Genomic DNA, 24,296 nt, shown 5'->3' with positions numbered 1-24,296 from the left:
TTTGTTAATTTTGCGATCTTAACACTTGTGGTAATTTCTCCAATTGAATCCTTTTGGGTTTTTCAAGTATATAATTATCTTATCTTTCAGTGATGGTGTTTTTATTCACCTTTTCCAGTTTCTCACTTCTTTTGGGATCATCTGTTCCAATCTCTTTATTTTACAGTTGGGAATATTGAAACCCAAGGAGAAGCTACCTATTTGTCAGCGGCGAGGCTCTGGACTCCTGCCCGAGCTCTCTCTGCCACTTCTGCTCCCTCACTTCCCTCTGCGGCAGCCCCATCTCTCTCCTTGTCTCCTTTGCCCATCATTTTCGTAGCTCCGGGCCCTCCTACCAGGAGGAGGGTGCTCACCAGCCCTTCTGCAGGCTCTCCCTGCTGGCACGGCAAGGCCCCCAGAGCCGTCTCCTGCTGTCACCTCCCACCCCACAGACAGGTTTAGGTTCTGGGCCAGAGGCTGTCTGGAGGCCCAGTGGGGATGAGAGGCAGCCAGGGAGAGGGAAGTTGACGGAAGTTCCTGGGCAGAATAATAACAGTGTGCCACATCCTAGCTGCAGTGGTGCCTGCTGTGCCTCCCCCATCACTTTGCACGTGCGATGCAGACCAGTTGCCTGAGGGGCCTCCAGGGTCTGAGCCCCCACTTGCAGGGAGCGCTGTGTGCGGGCGGGTGCACGTTGGTATGTGTGTAATTAAAAATGAGCACGCCTCGCTTCACCCAGTGAGGACACGCCACCACCTCGGGTGGGATGCAACAGCTGTTTGCGGGCTGTGTGGCACCCCAGCTGTCCAGCCTGCAGTGGAGGGATGGCTAGGACCGGGCAGCCCAGGGTGAGCAGGGAGGCCCAGGGCCTTTCACGCCAGGACGCAGGAGGTTAAGGGGCCATGATTACATAGAGAGGACAGAGAAGAACTCCTCTTTTTCTGGGGCTTAAGTGGAGTTGGGGGATGTAAGACCCAGTCCTTGGCCTGCTCCCATTGCCTCATCCTTTTGGGGATTGGAGGCCACCTGGCTCCGTGCAGACCCAGCCTCTGGGCAGTCTGGGAATACTTTCCACCTGGACCTGAACTTTTCTGCTCCACAGCCCCTCCCCCCCCTTCGCCAAAGCCAGGGCATGGGTTGCTTCGTTCCCAGAAGGGCGTAGTTAAGGTCTTCTCTCTCCACCCTCCTCCCTTCCCCTGATGTAGTATGAACTCCCCGGGGCAGCACTGTGGGTGTTGTGGGGAAACCTTAGCCATCTGAGCCTCTGCAGGAGCTCTGAGCTGGGTGGGCCAAATCTGTGCCTCCCACCCAGGAATGAGTCCAGCCTGAGGTGCGAACAGAATATGTGGTGTGTTCCCCAGATAGCTGAGGCAGCGGCACCATGGTGGCCTTTGTGTGCCGCTCATTCCCTTGTCTGCCCGCACCCCTGGCAGTGGAGCAGGGGTATTGGGGGAGGTGCTGCAGACTGAGGTCCCCTGGAAATCCCTGCATTGTGGGTGGTGTTCCAAGTCCCCATCTTGTTTCTGCTGTGGAGAGCAAAACTTGGAGATGTGTCTGAGGGATTAGAGCTCCTGTATCCCACTTCTAGCAGTCGCTGCTGGCACCGTAGCACGGTGACTTCTTCCTGTTAGGTAGGGAGCATTGTGGATGTCTGCATCTCTCCTTCCTTGGAGAGAGACCTTGTGGTCCCCTTGATTCTGTGCAAGAGTGAGTTGCTCTGGGTTGTGGCTTCATTAGATGGCCAGTAGCTTCAGTGGCCAGAGCAGGCTCCCCGTCCTGGTTATGCTTCCTGGAGCGTCTGGCTGTCTGGGCTGTGGGAGGGGGTATCCCCGGGGCTGGAAGGATGCCAGGCCCATCCACACCCCTTTCCCCAGCAGTACCAGCCCAGCGTGGCATTGACTTGGTGTCCTTGGCCCTTGGCAGTCTGTTCTCCAAGGGCTCCCTGGGGCTAGCTGAGGGAGAAGCAGCTGGTCTTGCCTTCCTCCAATGATTTTCCAATATTTATCAGCTCATCGACATGAGGCACAGGCCACAGCTCCTGCTGTGTACCGAGGACCTGAGAACTGGCCCATGGTATGGTTGCCCTCTCTTCGCTTAGAGTCTGTACCTGGCTGGGAGGGAAAGGTCTTGTCCTATGCCTTGTCACTGGCTCACTTAGGGACAGGGCTTATGGCTAGTCTTGTCCCTCTGCCCCTGCCCCAGTTCCAGTTGGGCTCATTATTGCTCTGGGGCAGAACAGGGATGGTTGGGGGGCGATCTTGAGGAGAGGCTGCACAGACAGCTATAAACCCCTTTTTTGCCTGTGGGCCTAAGTTGGAGGTTTGCACTTCTGCCTTCTTCCTGCTCCTCTCCTTTGCCCCTGAGTCTGAATTTTGACAGGACCCGGCATGTGTTAAAATGATTCGAGGCTAAGCTGTCAATGAGATTTTTAATTAGCTCCATGCCTCCCTCCACTGGGGAGGGCCTGGGCCCCCAGGTGGTAGGGGTGGTAGGCTGGGTTTGGGTGGGAGACTGCTTCTGCAGGGGCCTGGGGGCAGGCTTGGGCAGCTGGCACTCCCTGTGTGGGATGCTGCAAGGAGGGAGAGCTAGGCAGGGAAGGAAGGGCTGTGTAGCCAGGCCAGTTTTCTCTCTCTCCTCTGTCTCCCCTGTTCCTCTGTTCTCCCCAATGGCTTTGAGATGAAGGCGACGGCAAGGATGGAGGATGCAGTTTCCATGGTAACGGGGCTGTCCACAGCCAGGCAACTTCAGAGCCGGGCTCTCCGGAGGGGGCAGCTGTGCAGAGCAGTGACAGAGCTGCCTCCCGCCTGCCAATGAGGGGGCTGGCAGAGCAGGTGGTAAGGGTGGTTGCCTGGTCCTGCCCACCCTGATGCCCAGCCTAGAGGAGAGAGGGAAAAGAGGACTACTCCCTCCTATTATCCTTGTTACTTCCAGAAGGGAAGCTTTAGGGAGGTGGCTTGACTGTTGATAAGGGTTGGGGTAGGGTTCCACTATCCCTGGAATTTCTTGGTGGTCACAGGTTCTGCTTCCTGGGAGCATCCCCCAAGCCAAATGAATACGGCCCTTGAGAGACAGGCTACCAGGTTGATGACCACTTAGCAAATTTCCTCTGGACTGTTAAATGCCCAGAGAGGGCATGTGTGTGTTGGTGAAAGCCATGCCCTGATTAGGTTTGGGGGTATTTTTCTACCCTCTAGCTACTGGGGAAGGGCATGTACCTTCTCCCGGGAACCCCCTGACCCTGGGCTTGGTGACATGGTTCAGTTCACTGAGTAGAGCTCAGGTTTCGCAGTTGCTCACTCCCAGGTGCTGGCAATAGGGAAGCTCCAGAGCCTGGTAGCTCCTGCTTCCTGACATTGTGTTCTTGTTCAGCCTCCCGAGGACCAGGGACGGGTGAGTGTGTGGGCAGCTGGAGAAGCAGAGACAGCTGTCAGTGTGTGCGGAGATGGGAGGAGCTGGGCATGTGGATTTATGAGGTGGGATGAAGAACACCCAGGTTGACAAAAACAAAAACAAAAACAACAAAAAAAACACAACTGGCCTCAAAGTATTAAAAATAGGGGCACCTGGGTGGCTCAATGGGTTGGGCCTCTGCCTTCGGCTCAGGTCATGATCTCAGGGTCCTGGGATCGAGCCCTGCATCAGGCTCTCTGCTCAGTGGAGAGCCTGCCCGCCCCCGCCACCGCCTCTCTGACTACTTGTGATCTCTCTATCAAATAAGTAAATAAAATCTTTTTTTAAAAAGTATTAAAAATAATGACTTTCCTTCACTGATCCTGGGATGTCAGGGTTGGGGTGACCCTCTCTGTGTTTGAGCACATTGAGACTTCGGGTGAAGGGCCTTGCTTGGGTTACCCATGTGGTCAGGCTAGCTGAGTTGCAACCAGACTTTGGGCAGGCCACCCACCTCCCTTGTGGGCTCCTAGACATACCCTGTCCCCCAGTGGCTGCTGAACACCCTGACTCATAAACCTTCAGGCTCACCTTTCTTCTTGTCTTTGCTGGGGGGTTCATTTTATACCCTTCTCTGCTTTAATTGGAAGGGGTCCTCAGCTCTAATGTTGGGCAGGCAGGTGGACAAGTGGAGTCCTAGAGTGGCTTCTCCCTACCAGGTGCTAAGTCTTTCATTACTGCTAAGTGGAAGGCTCATTTCCGAGCTCGTGGTGAGCGCTGGGCGGGTGCTATAAATAGTTGTGTTGTGAAGGTTGGCGGCTGAGCAGCGACAGGGCAGGGGCCTCACAGTCATCCTAGTGGATAATTGAGCTCCATTGCAGGAAAGGGGGGCAGGCCGGGGAGCAGCATGCTCTTGACCCCTGTCCTGATTGTTCCTGCCTGCCTTGGTGCAGCTCTGGCATGTATCTGTGTGCCATTCCATACACACTGGCAGAGGGACACCTCAGGCTCTGTGGCCAGGCAGAGGGGAGTGCCTGTCTCAGGACTCAGGGCCCTATAAACTGGTACTTCAGCCAGATGGGTAATGTCCAGTGCTAGTTCTGCTTGTCCTGCCTACCCCTCTAGCCTAGGATCTGCCTCTTCCTCCTTGGCCGAAAGTCTGGGCAGGTGCCAGAGGGCAGGGAACCAAGCACATGTGATAGTCTTGGAGGTTGGCTTAGAATTGAACTAGGAGAAAATGGGAGTGAAAGAAGGGTTTCGCTGGCCTGGAGCCCCTGTCATGGTCCGTCAGTAATATGTCTGTGAGGGCAGGGGCCGGAGGCCTGAGGGTCAGGGGCCCTGACCTTTCCTGAGATATTGGGGTCAGTCAACATTGTCTAGGGTGGGGAGGAGGTCACAGCCAGGGGATGCTGAGATGGGAAGTCTAGCAGGTCAGAACTTGGCTTGGCTGGGCTTGGGTGCCTGGGGCCACAGTCCCTGGAGTCCTTGTCCCTGGGCTAGTCGGAAGCTAAGCATCATGGCTACTTGAGACTAGTGCTTTCTGGAACAGCCTTTTGGTCAGACGTATGGATAGGTTGGTTTAGTGGGGCCATGGGCCTGGCCCCATGGATTCAAGTAGCACTTGTCCCAGGGTGTTGTCCCAAGGACTTCTGGGTCCTTAGATCATTGCCTCCTGGAGTTTGGGGCCCTGCCCTTAGGGTGCTCTGTGTGTGCCTCCCTCAGCAGGGGTTTGGTACTTGGGGGAGATCGAGGCAAGAGGCAGAGCCAGCCCTCTGGGAGGGAGTGAACAATAGATAGTTCCTAGGGCCTTTTAGGGGTGGGTGGGTCAGAAGACCTGTAGGGTTCATTTCACCTTCTGCCACTTTCTGACAAGGAGCGGAAGCTGTGTGCCCACCCTCGGCTGGAGATCTACCAGCAAGACCAGATCTATTTCATGTGCCCACTGGCACGGCAGGGAGACTTCTATGTGCCTGAGGTGAAGGAGACAGAGCGGAAAAGCCGGGGGCCTGCGGAGGCCAGTGACACCCAGATGGATGGCACAGGTATGGAGGGTGGGGCCCTGCGCAGAGGTGGAGGAAGGAGACCTGCCTACCCCACAACCCACATGAGAATTGCCTATTTCTGGATACGTGGATCCATGCAGATTGGGTTCACACATGTTAGCCCTGGCAATACAGATACAAAGACCCTGCAGATGCAACGAGAAGTACCTTTGGAAACAGATGCTCCTGGGACCCCAGGGGATGGGGCTATTCAGGAAAGGTATCACTTGGGTGGGGCTCATCAGAAAATAAGATTGGCCCTGGATCTGGAAGGTAGAGAGGAGAGAACAGGGTGTTCCCAGTACAGAGGCCTACCCAGAGGCAGCTGCTTTCTCCCTGCTGAAGAACAACCAGAGAGCGTGCCGAAGGGTGCCAGGAGATCAGCCCCTTGCCCCTTCCACCAGAGCTAGCCTTCGTCCTCCATGTCCAGGCCAGCTGGTAATTTGCTGGCTTTCAACCCACCTCCCTGCCAGGCTGTCCCCAGGAGCAAGAGGGCCTGCTAGTAACATCCCAAGGGGCCCAGCCCTGTGGGAGTGGCACCCCCCCCCCCCAGTGGATAGCTGGGAGGAGAGCCGCTATCCCTCCTTCTTTGGGAGACTTCCTCTGTCCAGCCAATTTTCAATAACCAAGGTCATCCCAGAAAGGCATATGTTGTAGCGGGGGGTAAGGGTACTGAGAGGCAGTCACCACTCCCTAGAGGCCGTGTCCAACACAGTTAACTTCATCTGCTGTTTAATTACCTCCGTGGGGCACTGTTCCCACCCGCCTGGTAATGCCCGGCAGACATTCTTCAGTGCGCCTACTGTGAGCACAAGACATGGCACAAGGTCAGCAGGCCCTGGCAGTCTCTAGGGCAGGAAGGGGGAGTGTCTTGACCTTCTTTCGACCTCCCTCTGCTGTCTACACTCCCGTCCTCAGCCCCCCCCCCCCCAGCTTTCTCCCAAACACTGCCTGCCAGGGGTATTGAAGAACTGCTTGGCACCCGCTACAGCTGGCTGCAGCATAGCTCCCACGCCCCCAGTGCCTTGGCCTGTCTTCCCCACTAGCCTGCCCACCCACTCCCTGCTGGGCAGGGGGGTCGTGGAGTCTGCCCACCTCTGACAGCATCTGCCCTGACACCCAGGGCAGACTCTGAGTATGTGCCTGCCAGGTGCATGCCATTTGCACAGCAGTGTGTGCAGGGTGCCTGGCTGCCCAGGGCTTGGCCTGCCCCTGACTGCCTCCCCACTGGGGCCCCCGCTTGGGCTAGGAGGTGAAAGGGGGTGATTAGCTGCCTTATGCCTGTTATTACATTGATGTATTATTTAGCTCCAGAGAGGCAATGAATATTTGATCTCCTTGCACTGGCTGTGGGCAGTGGGGGAGGGAGGGACAGGGGTGAAGGTGGCAGCTTCATTCTCTGCCCCGGCAGCCCTAGAGACATAGGTTCTGCTCTTCCTTGCCTGGCCTTTTCTGTCCTGGGAGAGGGGCCTAAGACTCTGGAAGTTCTTCTGGTGCAGACCATGGTGGGGCTGGAGGGATGCCACTTCCTTGCCTTGGACTCATTTGCCAGAAGTGTCCACATGTCCCCCCAGGAGCTGGCCTCATCTGAGCATCCTGGGCCCCAACCTAAAGGGCCACCCCTGGACTCCATCCTCTGACTGTTCCTAGCCCAGGAGCTGGGACAGGGAGGAGTCAGCCTCCTGGCAAGCAGGCACGTTCGCATACCAGGTCCCAAGAGAGCCATTGGGTAGGTGGGCTGGTGGAACATGACAGTTTAATGTTGCCTGGGAGCCCCATTTCATTTGCTTCTTTCAGGCCTGCAGCCTCTGGAGCACTGATTATCCCCACTGAAGGAGTGAATAAGGGGCTAGAGTCATGCCCTAAAGTTAGAAGGAACTACCCATAACTCAGGATATAGCCCAAGCTCACTCTTAGCTGCCTCTATTCTGGGAACCATGACTGGGGCCCCAGCAAGAAGAGGGCCCTGGGCCAGCAGGCTAGCACTTCCAGAGCCTACCTCACCTCTGCCAGTAGGCCCAAGGGATATCTTCTTAGGGCCAAGGGAACTGAAGGAGCAGACCCCCAAATCCCCCCACCCTTATTTTAGTCCCCATCTGAGGCACAGTGGAAGTTCCAGGTCAAGTCCAAAAGCCAGCAGTTCCCAGCTGCTCCTGGCTCAGGCTTGCATCACCATGGAGACAGGATCTGGGGAAATTGGCCCACCCCTCACCTCTGTGATGTTTGACAGCTGCCCCTCTCCCTCTCACACAGAAGGGGGTACATATCAGCCTTCTCTCAATCTGGATTCCTACACGGGGGCCTGAGCTCTTTGTCCCTTCCTTTCCCTCCCCCCCCTCCCCCAACTGTTGTTAGTACCTCTGATCTGTGGACGTGAGTTGAGGCGTTGCTCCTGAACAGGGCAAATGAAGTGTCTTCTTGCCTGGAGGATGTGTTAGGGGTGGGAGGAACATACTGGGAGGGATATGGACCCTCAGCCCTGTCTCAGGGCTCTCCAGCTGCCAGCACAGTGCTCTCATGGTCACCTTCTGCTGCGTTGTGGCTCAGGAACCACAAGTAATGGTTGGGGATAATTAAGGCTCCTCTCGGGTAGCCCATCCATAGGGGACGAAAGCCCTTAAAATGCTTTATCCTGGTATCCCCCTTCCTTGCAACTGGTTTCTCTGGACTTCTCTATCCCACTTCTCTCTGCCCTAGTTGCTTCCTCAAACTAGGGCTCAGTGGGGCCAGAGGCTGAGGCCAGCTGCCTTCCTGGATGTGGCTGTTCCTTGGAGAGCCCTGCATGGGGGATGGGGCAAGAGAGTAGGCCTTCTGGTCCATTCTCCCATCCTCATGCCTTATGGGCACGCTAGCCTTGGACAAACCTTTCTCCAAGCCTGAAATGGGATGTGGAGGAGGGGACATTACTTGAATCTCTTTGTTCTACCCTTAGCTCTCCACCTCAGGGCTGAGTGGTCCTTAATGGACTCTTGGGGGGTTGGGGGGCAGCAGGCTTTGTGGGAGCACAGGGACTTGTGAGGCTAATTCAAGGGGAGGGAGAGGAGTGCACAGCAGGCTGTCCTCTCTCCCTCCATCCCTCCCTTTTTCCTGTCAGTGCAGCTCTGGCCAGGGCAGAGGGCAGAGGGCAGCTGGAATGAGCCTCTTGAGGTAGGGCCCACTTTATTACTCATGAGCACACTGTGCATGCTGGTTCCCGAGCAAGTGGAGGTTGTCTGTTCTCTCCCCGGAGGAGGGGATGGGGGTCCTAGCTAACGTGTGCTCCCTCTTCTTGGCTCAGGAGCTGATACGACGAGTGACACAAGTTCTGTGAGCCTGGAGGTGGGTCCTGGCAGCCGGGAGACTTCAGCTGCCACACTGTCCCCTGGGGTGAGCAGCCGTGGCTGGGACGACGGTGACACCCGCAGTGAGCACAGCTATAGCGAGTCAGGCGCCAGTGGCTCATCCTTTGAGGAGCTGGACCTGGAAGGCGAGGGACCCCTGGGAGAGCCAAGGCTGAGCCCTGAGGCTGAGCCCCTGGGGACTTCCAAGTGGCCACGGGAACCTAGTACTCCTGAGAAGGGTGAGGAGTAACCCTAGGCCTGCATCCTCCTGGGGTGCATTTGCTAAGGAACTGAGCAGACTCTCCGGCCCTCTTCCTCCTTCACCTCTCAGGCCCAGGCTGGGGCCAGGGGTCCCAGGGGGGACCTGATTTCCACTGCCCCAGGCTCTTGCTAAGCCTTCTTACCACCCTCTCGGCTCCCAGGGCTAAAGGAGCCAAGGACTGTGTTCTGCACCCAGACCCCGGGGCTCCTGCCCCTCTGACGTGTTTTTTCAGATTCACTTTAGAGCTTCCAGGACTCCGAATAAAGCAGATGGTTTTCTCGTTTCCCCTGGACCTGGGCTGTGCATTTGTGTGTGTGTGTATGTTCACCTCGAGGAGCCCTGTGCAGATAGACTGGGAGTGGGCAGGAGCACCCCAGCCCAAGGAGAGGAGGAAGTGTGGCAAGGGACTCTGGGCTGAGAGGAGGAAAGGGGTATTGAAGGCCCCCCACTCCCGGCTTTGTGGCCCTGGGTAACAGCTGTTCCTTCATTGCAGCAGCCCCAGAGGCTCCCCCAGGCTGCTGGGAAACAGGCAGAGCAGATCAGGGGAAGTGAGAACCAAGCATGGGGGGTGCCCTTCAGGGCTTGGGAGTAGGGAGCTCACAGAGCCTGCCTTTGCTTCCAAGAGATGCCTTAGTGTCTGTAGCTCGAGTGTGTCTGCACTCATGCTGGTGTCTGCTCAGCAGGTGAGGCCATCCCCACTGTGCCTGCCCATGTCTATATACCTGTGTGTATACATGCACACGGGCCTTTGGTTCTGTGTGTGTAACCATGGCTGCGTCTGCTTGCGGTGGCCCTGGCAAGCTGTGCCCCAGCAGGCATTAGGATGTGGTTGGGGCTGGGTTGGCTGCGTTCGTGTGGACGGCTGCGTGGTGATGTGCCTGGAATGCTGCTAACTGTGTGGGCCCCTGCTACCAGGGCTGCGAGAGACTGGCTGGCCAGGAGCGTTGCTCTGGGGGCTTTGTCCATACGCAGCTATCTGGGTGTAGCTATGTGTCTGTGTACAGTTGTACCACTCTGTGTTCATGTGTAAGGCCGTGTGCTTTTCTGTGTGTCCACATGTAAAGCTGTAGGTCAGTTCAGCTGTGTGTGTGAGTTTAGCTATCTGTGTGTAGACATGTCCATATGTATGGCTCTGTGTACGGGGCTGTGTGTCCATGAATACAGTTGTGTGTCTGCATGTAAATTTATGTGTTACTGCTGCATCTGTGTGCACAGCTATGTGTGAGGTTGCACGTACTTCTGTGTGTGTGGCCGTGTGCATACGCACAGCTCTGTAAGGCTGGGTGTCTTTGTGCACACAGTTGGGAGTGGTGGCCACATGTCTGGGGGCAGGTCCGGGTGCTGCAACAGGGCTGTTTAGTCCCTTGCCGTGGTCTGCAGAGTGCGCCTCTGGAACTGGTGCTGGTCTAAAGCCCTGAGGTCTTCTGTGAGGCTACCTCAGTGAGAGGGCTGGGGTTGCTGTGCGGCTCCTCTTCCCTCAGCACCCTGCTGCTACCAGCCTCTCTGTTCCAAGGGCCCAGCTCCTCACTCACCGACACCAGGCAGCTTTGAACTTGCCAGAGCTGGAAGACAGTGTATCTGTCACCAGCCTTGTCTGACAACCCTGAACCCTCATCCTGCTGTCACCTCACCTCCCATTAGCAGTGGGGTTTGGGTTTGTTTGGTTTTGGTGTATTTGTCTGTTTCAGAGCTGTGCTTTTCCCAGCACAGTGGGGCATTGGGTTTCTGTGTCCAGGGACAAAGCCGGTCCTTCCTTGGTGATACCTTTCCCCCCTAACTGTGACACGCATATGTAGATGTATGTGCCAGAGGGACCTGGGCTTGGATGTGCTCATTAGCATGTGTCTGCGCTAGCTTTGCCTCTAGTGACACCTGTGGAAGAAAGGGCAGTGCCTGGGAGCATAGGCAGGGATGTTGTGCGCCTTGGCACCTAGTGTGTGTGCAGGCTCTGGGGCTAAACCCAGGTACAGGCCCCTCTCCAGACCCTTCAGCACAAGCGGATGCTGGCATATCCACCACCTTCTACCCAGGGGTGTCCTCCATTCTGCTGCAGGAGGGAAGAAGAGTCAAGAGCATCTTCTCAGAGCTGTCCTCCCTCTGCTTGGGCTCCAGCTCCCATTCCCTCCTACGCATCAGCCAGTTTCAGGAGCCTCTTCTCCACTCCCCTGCCCTCCCAGATCCCCCTGCCAGCCCCACCATGTTCCCTTAGGGTTGACCCTAGCCCCTGGCCCTGCAGCATCCCCCATACTCTCCAGGTTGATATATCTTTGCCATAAATGCCCTTTGTATGTGAGGGTGGGGATTAGTGAGGTTGGTGGGAGAGGAGGTCAGGGCTGGGTGTGTGTGTGTTGGGGGGGTTGGGTAGCAGCTTTAAAGGTCATCTGCAGGAAGAGGAGGCCCCATCCTCCTCTGACCACCCACCCCCCATCTCTTCCTCCTAGTGACTCAGGCCCCGCTCTCACATGGGGCCAAAGACACATGCCCCCACCCCAAGCCTGGCATGTGGACTGAGCTGCAGTCTGTGGATTGAGAGAATGGATGTGAGGACAGGGACAGACTTGTCGCAGCAGGCTAAGCTACCTATCTCCCACATGCCCTCTTCCCTATCTCCCAGTGGCACCTTGCAACCCTAAGGCTAGCCCCTCTGCTCTCAAAGATGGGAGCCCATAACACTGCGTGCATCTCCTGGGGCTCAGTGACCTTCGTAGCCCCGTGTCCCGTGCCCGCTGCTCTGTGGGCTGCATGCGTTCTGACCGAGGGGTGGAGGGGGCTGATAGGCACCTGCTCCTGCGCAGAGCGGGAGTGCCGGAGGATTCAGCACCACGCGGTGGACAGCTCCGGGACGGAAGCCCCGCGAAGACCCAGGAGCCGGAGGCACAGGGCAAGGAGCGGTGCAGGAGTCTGGAGGGAGGCGGAGGCCCGGTTGGGAGAGGGAGATCCGGAGTGGGGAGGAACGGGGGAGGGGCTGGGGGCGGGCCGGGGCCAGGGGCGGGGCGGGCCGCGATTGAAAGCGGCCGGGCGAGCGGGCGGGCGGAGAGCGCAGAGCTGCCGAGCGAGGGAGCAAGCCAGCGAGCGAGAGCTGGAACCCTGCGCCCCCGGCTCCTCTCCGTTTCTCTCCGCGCCGGAGTCGGGCACGCCAGGTAGGGTAAGCCCATGGTGCCGCGGCCGTAGCCAACCTTATCGATCCTGACCCCATGTCCCGGAGACCCGCGGGGCCCTCGAGTTCTGGGGCTCCCGGGCCGGGGCGTCCAGACAGTGCTGCCGGGAGCTCCTGGAAGCGGGAAGACTGCCCCAGGCATCCCGCCTTTCTTCCCCAGAGAACGCACACCCTGCATCACGTTCTTTCGTTCTTTCGTTCCTCCTCTCCTTTCATCCTTTGGTCTGTCTTTCTGTGCCTCTGTCTTTGTGTCAGCCTCTGGGGTTCAATCACTCCCTACCCAGATTTCATTGCCCAGGCCCCCTAGCTGCGCCCCTCTGGGGTTCCGTTTCTTTTCAGGGTATTGTCCCTGTCCAGATTTTGGTCCTGGCTGCCCCTGTGGGAGGCTTGTGGTCTTGACCAGTTTGGGCCTCAGCCCCCATGGGTCCCTTCCCCATCTGTCCTGGTCTTCATGCTTGCCTCTCTCTCCTGGTTGCCTGGTTGAGCTGCTTCTTTCTGGGTACCCGCAGGATCCCAGTCTCCCTGCCATGGCATGAGGGGGAAGATTAACCCTGAGTTGCTGAGGGGCAAAGTGAGGAATCCCAGTCTCTGTGGCCAGGACACGGGGTCCTTGAACTAATGGCCATCTTCAGAAGAGGCCTTCTTCAGCCTCAGTTTCCTTCTCCTAGCCTTCCCAAGCCTACATGATTGTGAGAGCCTATGTGGGTTGGCATCTGGGAGCATAGCTGAGATACAAACGAAGCGGAGAGTGGAAGAGGAAAGGAGGAGTCCCTGAGGGCTAGGGCCAGGGTGGACAGGATGGGGAGAGGATGAGGATAGGGAGATTAGAGATGGTGACTTTCTCTGCTTGGATCTGAGCTGAAGAAAACACAGGGGCATAAAGTCTCAAACAGCATTCTATGCAGAGCTAAGCTGTCCAAAAGTCTCACCTTGAGCACTGTTTTTCAAATTCTGACCATATGAACTGCCCCTGACCCTGGACACACGTATGCTCACATCTGATCTGCTTTCCGTATTGATCTATGATCTAAGATCTATGGCCACTTCAGTGTCCCTCCCTGAGGCCAACTTCTCCACCTCGCTGTCAAATTCCCACGGCCTAGAGTCTCTATTACTTCCACAGGGGGCTCCATGGATTTTTAAGAACTAGGGGCTAGGACCCTTGGGTGCTTACCTGGACTCGGGTCCCTCTAGGAGTTGGAAACTACCCTTTGGAGACTTTTCCTTTCCTCTTCCCTGGTGGGTTTCAGCCACAGTGGCCCATCTCTGGAAATGCAAGGCTCAGGATAGGGACTCGACCCCTAAGTTTATACTCTACCCTGGCCCCTGCTGCAAAGGCCTCGACTTAGGGGTCCTGGGAAGTTTGTGCAACGTCTTGGGAACTCTTTCATTCGTAACAGGATTGGTGTTGGTTGGGGTCTCCTGACTTCTGTCTAGTCCTCTATTCTCTGCCTCCCTCCCTCTATGCTGAGTATGCAATGGACACAGAGCCTATCTATAGACCCAGCTCAGGGCAAAGCTGAGAAACAGGCCAAGGGGTGTCTGGGAGCTTCTCAGCCTAGTTTGTGATACTACGTATCCCTGGTTCCCTAGAAAAAAGTTCCAAGGGAAGGGATTTGGGGAAGGCAGAGTTAGAAGGGTAGCTACTCTTCGGGTTCCACTTCTCCCTGTTTGTCTGTCTGTCTCTTTCTCTGCAGGAGCTGGGCCCCTTCTTAATTCTCTTCCTGCCTGTCCTTTCCTGGTCCCTGTTTCCTCCTTTCTTTGCCTTTGCTGCTTCCACCCTCATCCCCTGGAGGCCCAGGTCTGCTGGACACATCCATCCCCTTTGGGACTATGGGATCACTGCTTGGGCTTCTGGCACTGCTGCTGCTTTGGGGCGCTGTGGCTGAGGGCCCCACCAAGAAGGTGCTGACCCTGGAGGGGGATCTGGTCCTGGGTGGGCTGTTTCCGGTACACCAGAAGGGTGGCCCAGCAGAGGAATGTGGGCCTGTCAATGAGCATCGAGGGATCCAGCGCCTGGAGGCCATGCTTTTTGCACTGGACCGCATCAACCGTGACCCACGCCTGCTGCCGGGTGTGCGTCTAGGTGCGCACATACTCGACAGCTGCTCCAAGGACACACATGCCCTGGAGCAGGCACTCGACTTCGTGCGTGCTTCGCTTAGCCGTGGTGCTGACGGCTCACGCCACATCTGCCCCGACGGCTCTTATGCCACCCACGGTGATGCTCCCACTGCCATCACTGGTGTCATTGGCGGCTCCTATAGTGATGTCTCCATCCAGGTACGTGGGGCTGCCCACCTAGGGGCTAGGGAGGGAATCTGGAGGCGGGGCCCAGAGTTCCCTTTGAGCAGGGGCACCAGGCTGCCATGCATTGAAAAGGGGCTAGGAGCTTTTCCTTTGAGTAGCTTTTTGTGGAATACTAAGAAAGTGCCCCTGTCGCATAATGGGGCTTGATTTTTAGAGATTGTGTAAGGAAAACACCCCCCGTCTATATCTCACACACACACACACACACACACACACACACACACACACACACACACATCTGAGGTTAAACAGCCCTGGGAAGCTTAGTAGCCAGGCCTCTTGAGTCAGAACTCCAGGTTTGAACCCTGGCTTCCCTATATACTATGTGACTGGACATTATTTCTCCTTTCTGTGCCTCCATTTCCTCCTTAGAGACTAACAGGACTCCAAATGTTTGCCACTCTTAGGGTTGTGGTAGAAATTTACATGCAAAGCATGTATCAGAGGCATGCTCAATATTAGCTGCTGTTATTAGTACCCTGCTTTATAAATGGGGAAACTGAGGCTTGAAGAGAGGCAGGTGCTGGCAAAGTGGAGACATTCCCCTCGGGCTCTTGCCCAAGGACCACCAGCTCTGTCATATCATCTCTCCATGGGCTAGAAAGGGGTGGAAGATAGAAGCCAGGAGCAGCCCAGGGAAGAGAAACAGGGGTGGGGACCCCAGAGGAAGAGAAGCCGAATGTGTGTAGCAGGGGCAGGGTCCCCTAGGGTCTTCAGGGTGTCCAGGATTTGAAGGGATGGCAAGGTGAGGAACCCTCCCTCTTCCTGCTTTCTCATGAGAGGTAAGCGGAGGGTACTGGCCTAGCTGACACCCCGGGGCATACCTGGCTGCTTTAGTCCAGGTGGGATCCTTCCCCTCCTGGACCAGGTCCCACTTCGTAGGTGGACCCTTGCCTGCCTGGTGCCCAGAGTGGGCTGCCAGATGGGGCCAAAACTGGGATCAGAGTCAGGATTTTCAAGGAGGGCCTTGGCCGGAGCTTTAGCTTCGTTTAGGAGGCTGGCTGAGGGCACTGCAATCAGAGGCAGGGCCAGGACCCCTGACCTGGAATGCTTATTCAGGAGAAATGAGGCAGGAGTCTGAACCATGGAGGTAGTTTCTGGCTTGGGATCAGGGATGCCTGCTCATCCCCCTACTGCAGGCAGCCAATTACCAGTTCTGCTAGTCCCAGCTAACCGGAGGTGGCCGGTTGCAGCTTAGACAGGTGTGGCTGTGCCAGCTCCTACATCTGCCACCTGCCACCTGATGTCTTTAGGGGCCTTGGGGGTGCTTTCCTAGCACCCATCCTCTCCATAGTTCTCTACAGAGCTCCATGCATCATCTCCAGGAGCTCAGTTACCTTCCTCCCACCCCAAGCTGTCTGCCTCCCGTAGCAGGGCCCACACTTCAACATCGGCTTGCTTTTTCCTTGTCTGAGTCAAAACAAGGCCCAGCCCTTCATCCTTAGGCTGCACCTGCCTGTTCATCATTCCTCCTCATTCCTGCCTCCTGCCCAGATCCTTCTCATCTTCCATATGTCAGGCACTGTGGCCTCAGAGGCATTCTCGTTTTTATCTGCTCAGCAACCTTGTCAGGCATGAATGAGAAACTGAGGCTCAGGGAGGTTTGCTAAAGTTCCCAGGGCCACAGAGGCAGAAAGTACAAGAGGAGAGGACACTGTGCCCAGATGCAAAGACAGGACCTAACTCCCTGCCGTGGAAACTGGGCTTTGTCCTGCTCTCACGTACCCAACACACCAGGTCCTTGTCTGGACCCCACTCTCGGGGGCAGGGCCCAGGCAGACAGTGGTAAGCAGGAAGCCTTATTTATTTTGAGCTCACCCGTCCAAAGGAGACCAACTCCTGGCCTTTCAGGCCCATAGGGCCCTCAGATCTGGGCCTTCTTTCTTGGGGAAGCCTTTTCCTTCTTTCCCCATCATTCCATGAGGATGGACTCTGGAGAAGGGATAGCTTTTCCAAATAGGTAGAGAACCTAAGAGCCTTGATCATCCCACATGCCAGCTAGTGTCCCCCGCCCCTGCCCTGTGCAGTCAAGTGCCTGCCTCTTCCCAGTTTCAGGATTCTCTTGCCTCCCTACTTTTGCTATTGCTAGGCATCTGAAGGGGGCAGTAGAGGGGTCCTCATGTGGCTCAGTAGCCTGGTGTCTCAGCCCCAGGTCCTCTCTCTCTCCCAGCCCTTGGGAAGGGGTGGAAAACTCCCTGTCCCCGACTCCAAGGAAAGACATATCAAGACAGGATAGAGGTTTTTGGGGTGAGGGAGATGGCAAGGCTGACTACATAGACACTTGATCCCAAGGTCGAGTAGCTGTGAAGAGCACATCTGTCTGAGTTTGATCTGATCTCTGATCCTGGCTGGCTCTGCCCCTCCCCCAGGTGGCCAACCTCCTGCGGCTGTTTCAGATTCCACAGATCAGCTATGCCTCCACCAGTGCCAAGCTGAGCGACAAGTCCCGCTATGACTACTTTGCCCGCACAGTGCCCCCCGACTTCTTCCAAGCCAAGGCCATGGCTGAGATCCTCCGCTTCTTCAACTGGACCTATGTGTCCACTGTGGCATCTGAGGGCGACTATGGCGAGACAGGCATTGAAGCCTTTGAGCTAGAGGCCCGGGCCCGCAACATCTGCGTGGCCACCTCGGAGAAGGTGGGCCGTGCCATGAGCCGCGCAGCCTTTGAGGGTGTGGTGCGAGCCCTGCTGCAGAAGCCCAGCGCCCGCGTGGCTGTTTTGTTCACCCGTTCCGAGGACGCTCGCGAGCTCCTCGCGGCCACCCAGCGCCTCAATGCCAGCTTCACCTGGGTGGCCAGCGATGGTTGGGGGGCGCTGGAGAGCGTGGTGGCCGGCAGCGAGGGGGCTGCTGAGGGCGCCATCACTATCGAGCTGGCCTCTTATCCCATCAGCGACTTTGCCTCCTACTTCCAAAGCCTGGACCCCTGGAACAACAGCCGGAACCCCTGGTTCCGGGAGTTCTGGGAGCAGAGGTTCCACTGCAGCTTCCGGCAGCGAGATTGCGCCGCCCACTCGCTGCGGGCGGTGCCTTTTGAGCAAGAGTCCAAGATCATGTTCGTGGTCAATGCGGTTTATGCCATGGCCCACGCGCTGCACAACATGCACCAAGCCCTCTGCCCCAACACCACCCAGCTCTGCGATGCGATGCGGCCTGTCAACGGGCGCCGCCTCTACAAGGACTTTGTGCTGAACGTCAAGTTTGATGGTAATGGGGCTGGCCAATGGCCACCAGGCTCTTGCCCTTTGGAGGGTGAGAGGGATGGGCCCTCAGGTTCCATTACCTGGCTAAGAGAATGTAACCTACAGCAAGTCAAGGAGCCCCCCAGGGGGGGGGGCTTGGCATAGCCAGGACAAGGATGGCTAGACAGGGGGCACTCCCACCGGAGCCGGGACTGGGGTTCCTCTTTCTGGCCTGATCCTACACTTTGAGGGTCTCTAGTTCCTGGGTCTTGTTCTTTCTCTTCCTGCCTCTCTATCATGCAGGGAGCAGGGACTGGGGGCCCTCAAGCTGATTCTCGGGCAAGAAAACAGCGAGAGTCCGAATAAGGGTGGGTTGAGAGTGAGCAACAGGGACACTCCATTTTCTGGGAAAATTCTATTCTTTGACCTGATATTTTTAAGGTGGCCACAGTCTCTTCATACCAAAATTTGTTTTTATAGACATTTGTTTATTAATATTTTATTTATTTATTTGAGACCAAATGAGTACACAAGTAGGGGGAGGGGAAGAGGGCCAAGCAGGGTCCCCACTGAGCAGGGAGCCATGATCCCAGGACCTCAGGACCACGACCTGAGCCAAAGACAGATGCTCAACCGACTTAGCCATCCAGGTGCCCCTATAGACTTTTAAAAATATATTTATTATTTTAGAGAGAGAAAATGAACATGAGTGGGGGCAGAGAGCGAGGGAGAAAAGCAGCCTCCCTACTGAGCACGGAGCCTGATGCAGCAGGGCTGGCTCTCACAACCTGAGATCATGACCTGAGCCAAAATCAACAGTCAGACACTTAGCTGATGAGCCACCCTGAAGCCCCACATACCAAAACTTATTTTATTTTATTTTTTATTTTTTTTTTTTTTAAAGATTTTATTTATTTATTTGACAGAGAGAAATCACAAGTAGATGGAGAGGCAGGCAGAGAGAGAGAGAGAGGGAAGCAGGCTCCCCGCTGAGCAGGGAGCCCGATGTGGGACTCGATCTCAGGACTCTGAGATCATGACCTGAGCCGAAGGCAGCGGCTTAACCCACTGAGCCACCCAGGCGCCCCCAAAACTTATTTTAATCAGCCTTCCAGCTTTATGAACGATAAATGCCTCAGAATTGTCACTATGCTGTGGGAAGCATCACTGTGGGTGCAGTGGGGGAGGGCTGGGGCTCCCAAAACCTAGTGGCCCAGGGTTAAGACAAATAATAATTCCAAAGAGATTGACATTCGGAGTTGTGAGAAACTGGAGGAGAGGTTGGGATTGGTTCAAGTGCCTCAGGTTGCTGTTAGAGCAAGGCTCCATTCAGCCTGCTGGGCTGGGTGGGATATATGGGAGGGCTCAAGTTGGATGCTGAGGACTTTGAGGCTGGCTGGAAGGAGCAGGCCAGCTTCCAGGCTGTACCATTCACCATGGGCCCTTAAGCACATCATCTGCTAGTGTGAACCCCAACTTCTCACTGGGATGTGGGATGACACGGGTCCTGCTTCCTCCTGAGCTTGGCTGGGAGATGTGAGGTTCCTGGGCAAGGGGAGATGGGGAATGGAAGAGTCTCCTGAGCTGCCCACTGAGCACATCCTGGTGAACATCAGTGGTTAGAGGTGATCACTGATGTTGGGGTTCAGCTAGCAGTGGGGTCAGTATTAGGACTAGAGGGGCTGGCTTATTATTGGGAAGATTAAGTGGGGCCAGGACTAGACCTGAGGCTGAGTTCAGCTGTGAGGGAGTCCATATTAAGTCTGGGGAGAGGGCTGTGGTGTATATTGTGATAAGGTTGGGGTCTGGATTAGAAGGTATTGGAGACTATGTATAAGGCTAGGTTTGGGGGAGTCATGGTTGGGGATTGGTATGGGCATTAGTTTTGAGGAGATGCCTGGGCTTTGAGGTTGGGATTCTATTTGGGGTTTAGAGTTGAGATTTGTGGTAGTTTCTCATTTAGAAAAATGGCTGTTGGGGGGAAAGCCAGCTTTAGTGTTGGGGTGAGGCTTGGAAGAACGAGGAGTGGCCTCAGGTCTGGGGTTTGGGTTCCATGTAGGGTGATGGTTGAGGTCACATCAAGATTACCCACCAATTCCACCTTCTCTTCCCTCCCCAACTCCAGCCCCCTTCCGCCCAGCTGACACGCAGAGTGAGGTTCGCTTTGACCGCTTTGGTGATGGCATTGGACGCTACAACATCTTCACGTATCTGCGGGCAGGCAGTGGGCGCTACCGCTACCAGAAGGTGGGCTACTGGGCAGAAGGCCTGACCCTGGACACCAGCCTTATCCCGTGGGCCTCACCCTCAGCCGGCCCCCTGCCGGCCTCTCGCTGCAGTGAGCCCTGTCTCCAGAATGAGGTGAAGAGCGTGCAGCCGGGAGAGGTCTGCTGCTGGCTTTGCATCCCGTGCCAGCCATATGAGTACCGGCTGGACGAGTTCACATGTGCTGACTGTGGCCTGGGCTACTGGCCCAACGCCAGCCTAACTGGCTGCTTCGAGCTGCCCCAGGAGTACATCCGCTGGGGCGATGCCTGGGCCGTGGGACCCGTCACCATCGCCTGCCTGGGAGCCCTGGCCACCCTCTTTGTGCTGGGGGTCTTTGTGCGGCACAATGCCACGCCGGTGGTCAAGGCCTCGGGCCGGGAGCTCTGCTACATCCTGCTGGGCGGTGTCTTCCTCTGCTACTGCATGACCTTCGTCTTCATTGCCAAGCCGTCCACAGTAGTGTGCACCTTACGGCGCCTTGGTTTGGGCACCGCCTTCTCTGTCTGCTACTCAGCCCTGCTCACCAAGACCAACCGCATTGCGCGCATCTTCGGCGGGGCCCGGGAGGGAGCCCAGCGGCCACGCTTCATCAGCCCGGCCTCGCAGGTGGCCATCTGCCTGGCGCTTATCTCGGGCCAGCTGCTCATTGTGGCCGCCTGGCTGGTGGTGGAGGCACCGGGCACGGGCAAGGAGACAGCCCCAGAGCGGCGGGAGGTGGTGACATTGCGCTGCAACCATCGGGACGCCAGCATGCTGGGCTCACTCGCCTACAACGTGCTCCTCATCGCACTCTGCACGCTCTATGCCTTCAAGACCCGCAAGTGCCCCGAGAACTTCAACGAGGCAAAGTTCATAGGCTTTACCATGTACACCACTTGCATCATCTGGCTGGCCTTCCTGCCCATCTTCTATGTCACTTCCAGTGATTACCGGGTAAGATATTGGCAACGAGTGGCAGTGGGGGTTGGGGCAGCACTGGACCTTCTGTTTCCCAGTCTCTTGTTTACTCTTCTGATCATTCTGAGGCTCCAAAGAGGCTGAATGCTCACCCAGGGGCACACAGCTTACGGTGACCCAGTTGGGACTGGACCCCAGGGGGAGGTGGGAAGGTTGAGTGGGGCCTTAGGCAATGGCCAAGGAGGTGGAGGAGTTAAAGCTCAGATTTTGGGACTTGGATGTCACCCTCTAAGCTCGAGGAGATGTGTGTGCTCATATATGCCTAAATGAGCCTCCCTACTCCCCTGAGGGGCTGGCTGCAGAAGGGGAGAACCAGTCCAGTGGGTGGGCAATCAGAGCATCAACTAAAGAACTAAGCCAGGAAATGTTGCTGACTTGTTTAGGTTGACAAATGTCCTAGTAAGAGCAGGCAAGAGGAAGGTGTGTATATGGTGTGCATGTGTGTGTGTGCACGCACGCATGCACACATACACACACGCACACACGCATGCGCATGCAGAGAGAATCCTGGAGGGCTTCTTGGAAGAGGAGTCCTTGAACTGGTCTCTGCAAGACAGGGAGGTTTGAATAGGTTGGATGGGGAAGATAGTGGGGGGCAGCTGGTACAGAGGCTGACTGGAGCAGAGGGTACACATTGACCCCCTCGTTGAGGAGGTGAGGCACAAATGGTGGAAAGTGGGCGGAGGTGAGGGTAAGCAAAGAGGGAATGGGAATAGCGGGGCTATCAGACCATGCAGCCCCAGAGGGCACAATGCTCTGAACCCCCTCAGAGCTGTGCATTGTGGCCTGGCGCCCCCTGGAGCGGGGAAGGCAGAGAGGGTGAAGCCCAGAGCAGCAGCAGATCTGGGATGGAGGGCTGAGGAAGGTGAAAGCAGGCGGAAACTCTACCCCAATTGGTGGCTTGCAGGCAAAGTTCCAACTGGCACTGAGTGTCTCAGTAAGTCTCCTCAGCTTCAAGGGGGCAGTGGCTGCTTCAGATGGGGTAGTCAAGGAGGGCCTCTTGGAGGAGGTGACAGGTGAGCTGAGCTCTGAACAATAGGAGGATCATCTTGGTGAGTCCTCATGATGCTGGAGTAAACTCCATGGCTCTCCCCATTTTACAGACGAAGAAACGGAGACTCAGGGAGGTTCAATCCCTTGCCTAAGGTCACTCAGCTTGGGAGTGTAGAGCAGGGTCTGAACTGACAATCTTAACAATTAAAGGAGCAGGAAAATCAAGACAAGAGCCCCTGCAAAGGCCCTTTCCCCCAGGACAGAGGTATGGTGGGCAGTGCTGGGGGCCAGGGCTGCTGGGCTTGGCTGCTGTTGCACCTGCTGGGCCACCTGCCTGGTTGGTGGAGGCCAGCGCTGGGGAGGGAATCTGCTCTGACTCAGCCTGCATTTGCATATGATTTGCATTTGCATGCCAATCCTAGGTGGTTAAGGACCAACCTGGACACGCACACAGTACCCACGCGTGCACACAGGCTCCTACGCGCACACTCCTACACACACACACACACACCTGCACACATATGCATGGAGAGACACACACACACACCAGCACACACACTCCAATGCACATACATGCCCCTGCTCCCCTGCATGTTCACCCCCTCAGCTGGAATTTTCGTCTCCCCAGGAAGGTGGTCCACAGGCTGACGCTGGGACTGTGCCCACCTTCCTAAAAATCCTTTGGGGCTTGGTGAATGGACCAAGGCCCAGCATTGGATGCTTACCCTCCCCCCACCCCCGCCTCCTGGCACCCGCCCCCACCCCCAGCTTGGGCATGGGTCCTGGGGCCAGACTCATCCTTGACTTCCCTCATCCCAGGTACAGACCACCACCATGTGCGTGTCAGTCAGCCTCAGCGGCTCGGTGGTGCTCGGCTGTCTCTTTGCACCCAAGCTTCACATCATCCTTTTCCAGCCGCAGAAGAACGTGGTTAGCCACCGCGCACCCACCAGCCGGTTCAGCAGCGCCGCCACCAGGGCCAGCTCCAGCCTTGCCCAAGGTCAGCGTTCACCCCAGCAGTCCTTGGTCTGCCTCAGCTCTTCTGCCGGGGGGCAGGGGGGGCCCACTCCTTGGGTTGCTGGGATTCTTTGGCTGGAGGCGGGAGGGCTCCCGAGATGAGGCTGGCCAGGAGAGGGAGGGGTCCCAGGGGAGGAAGCCTCCTTCCACACTCCTGCCTCCTCTGCTGCCCGTTCTCTGGGAAGGACAAAGGGCCTTGGATTGGCTCCAATCTCTGGCTTCCTTTCCTAGGGTCTGGCTCCCAGTTTGTCCCCACCGTTTGCAACGGCCGGGAGGTGGTAGATTCAACAACATCGTCGCTTTGAGGACCCCGCATTCCTGTCCCGACACAGCTGCTCCCTGGGCCATCCAGGCCCAGGAGGAAGTCAGCTAGAGCACTGCAATAAGGCCAGTCCCGTGCCCGCCCCCAAGCCACTCTCCCACTGACTCCAGCCCTTCAGAGTCAGAAGTCAGGGTCCTTGGCCCAGGAGCCTCTGCAACAGCCACCAACTGTCCTTGCAGCGTGTCCCCTCCTTGCTAGGCCCAGACTCGGAAGGGAGCAAGCCAGGGTCTACTAGGCCCTGGAACAAGAAGGCTGAGGACTGCTGGCCCCAATTCCCAATCAGCAAAGGTGCTTCCAGCCCTGCCCCTCCCTCCTCCTAGGGCCTTTTTAATTTTTTACATAAGTTATTCCGGGATGGGGAGGAGGGTTCTTGTGGGGAACATCCTTCCCCCTGCATAATAGTTTGTCCTGTGGTTTATTTTGTACTATCTGTAAATAAAGTGTCTTTATTTAAAAAAAAAAAAAATTCATTCATTGCCTTTGGCCCAGGGAGACCCCTCAGTGCCCTCCAGAGCCTCCCAACATTCCTTTCGACAATATTTGTTAACTCTGCTCTGTACCAGATGCTCGGATCCGGGGGCAAGCAAGACAGATGCAGCCTTACGTGATGGGGAGATAGAAAATGAAAAAGCCACCCTCTGGGGCGCCGCTGACTTCAGTTCAGGTCATGATCTCAGGGTCCTGGGATCGAGTCCCACATTGGGCTCTCTGCTCAGTGGGGAGACTGCTTCCCTTCCTCTCTCTCTGCCTGCCTCTCTGCCTACTTGTGATCTCTCTCTGTCAAATAAATAAATAAAATCTTTAAAAAAGAAAAAAAAAGAAAAAGCCACCCTCTGAAAGGAATCGCGGCAGAGTGGCCCAGGAACCAGTGGACTGAGGGCAGGGGCCTTTGGTGGACGTAGGCTCATCCGACCATCCAAGGGAAGACCTGGATGGTGAGGGCGGTGGGGCAGGAGGGGCAGCGGACAGTGACCGATCGAACTGTGGGCTTTTCCACACTGGCTTACCTGGACTTGGAGGAGCCACCGGTAAGCACAGAACCAGGCTGAGTGTTGGTATGGAGGGTACCAAGGGGAGACACAGAGCTGAACCTGGCC

General features: G+C 56.5%; 2 protein-coding genes across 12 annotated transcripts in view; both read left to right on the top strand.

The window, feature by feature from the left end:
- TEX264 (testis expressed 264, ER-phagy receptor) overlaps nt 1-9,276 on the top strand; it is a 30,430-nt gene extending 21,154 nt beyond the window's left edge. For all 8 annotated transcript variants that reach the window (XM_082702556.1, XM_082702557.1, XM_082702561.1 and 5 more), the window contains 2 exons: nt 5,243-5,411; nt 8,689-9,276. In XM_082702556.1, coding sequence (XP_082558682.1) covers nt 5,243-5,411; nt 8,689-8,981 — 462 coding nt within the window. In that variant the 3' untranslated portion in view covers nt 8,982-9,276. The remainder of the gene's footprint in view (nt 1-5,242; nt 5,412-8,688) is intronic.
- A 137-nt stretch (nt 9,277-9,413) lies between these two features.
- GRM2 (glutamate metabotropic receptor 2) lies at nt 9,414-23,665 on the top strand. Of its 4 annotated transcripts, XR_014303768.1 has the most exons (7): nt 9,414-12,133; nt 13,848-14,433; nt 16,830-17,667; nt 19,768-20,843; nt 21,971-22,125; nt 22,680-22,860; nt 23,109-23,665. XR_014303768.1 is itself a non-coding variant. In XM_082702282.1 (6 exons), the coding sequence occupies exons 2-6, from the start codon at nt 13,984-13,986 to the stop codon at nt 23,180-23,182; spliced, it is 2,619 nt and encodes an 872-aa protein (XP_082558408.1). In that variant the 5' UTR covers nt 9,414-12,133; nt 13,848-13,983; the 3' UTR covers nt 23,183-23,665. The 4 variants fall into 4 exon arrangements, 3 of the variants coding, with proteins under 3 accessions (XP_082558408.1, XP_082558410.1, XP_082558409.1); XM_082702282.1 differs by lacking the exon at nt 21,971-22,125; XM_082702284.1 differs by lacking the exons at nt 13,848-14,433; nt 21,971-22,125.
- The last annotated feature ends 631 nt before the right edge of the window (nt 23,666-24,296 follow it).

Source organism: Mustela nivalis (genome assembly GCF_964662115.1).
Source record: "Mustela nivalis genome assembly, chromosome: 1".
Classification (NCBI taxonomy): domain Eukaryota; kingdom Metazoa; phylum Chordata; class Mammalia; order Carnivora; family Mustelidae; genus Mustela; species Mustela nivalis.
The sequence above is the reverse complement of the archived record's forward strand: the minus strand, read 5'-3'. Positions and strand labels throughout refer to the sequence as shown.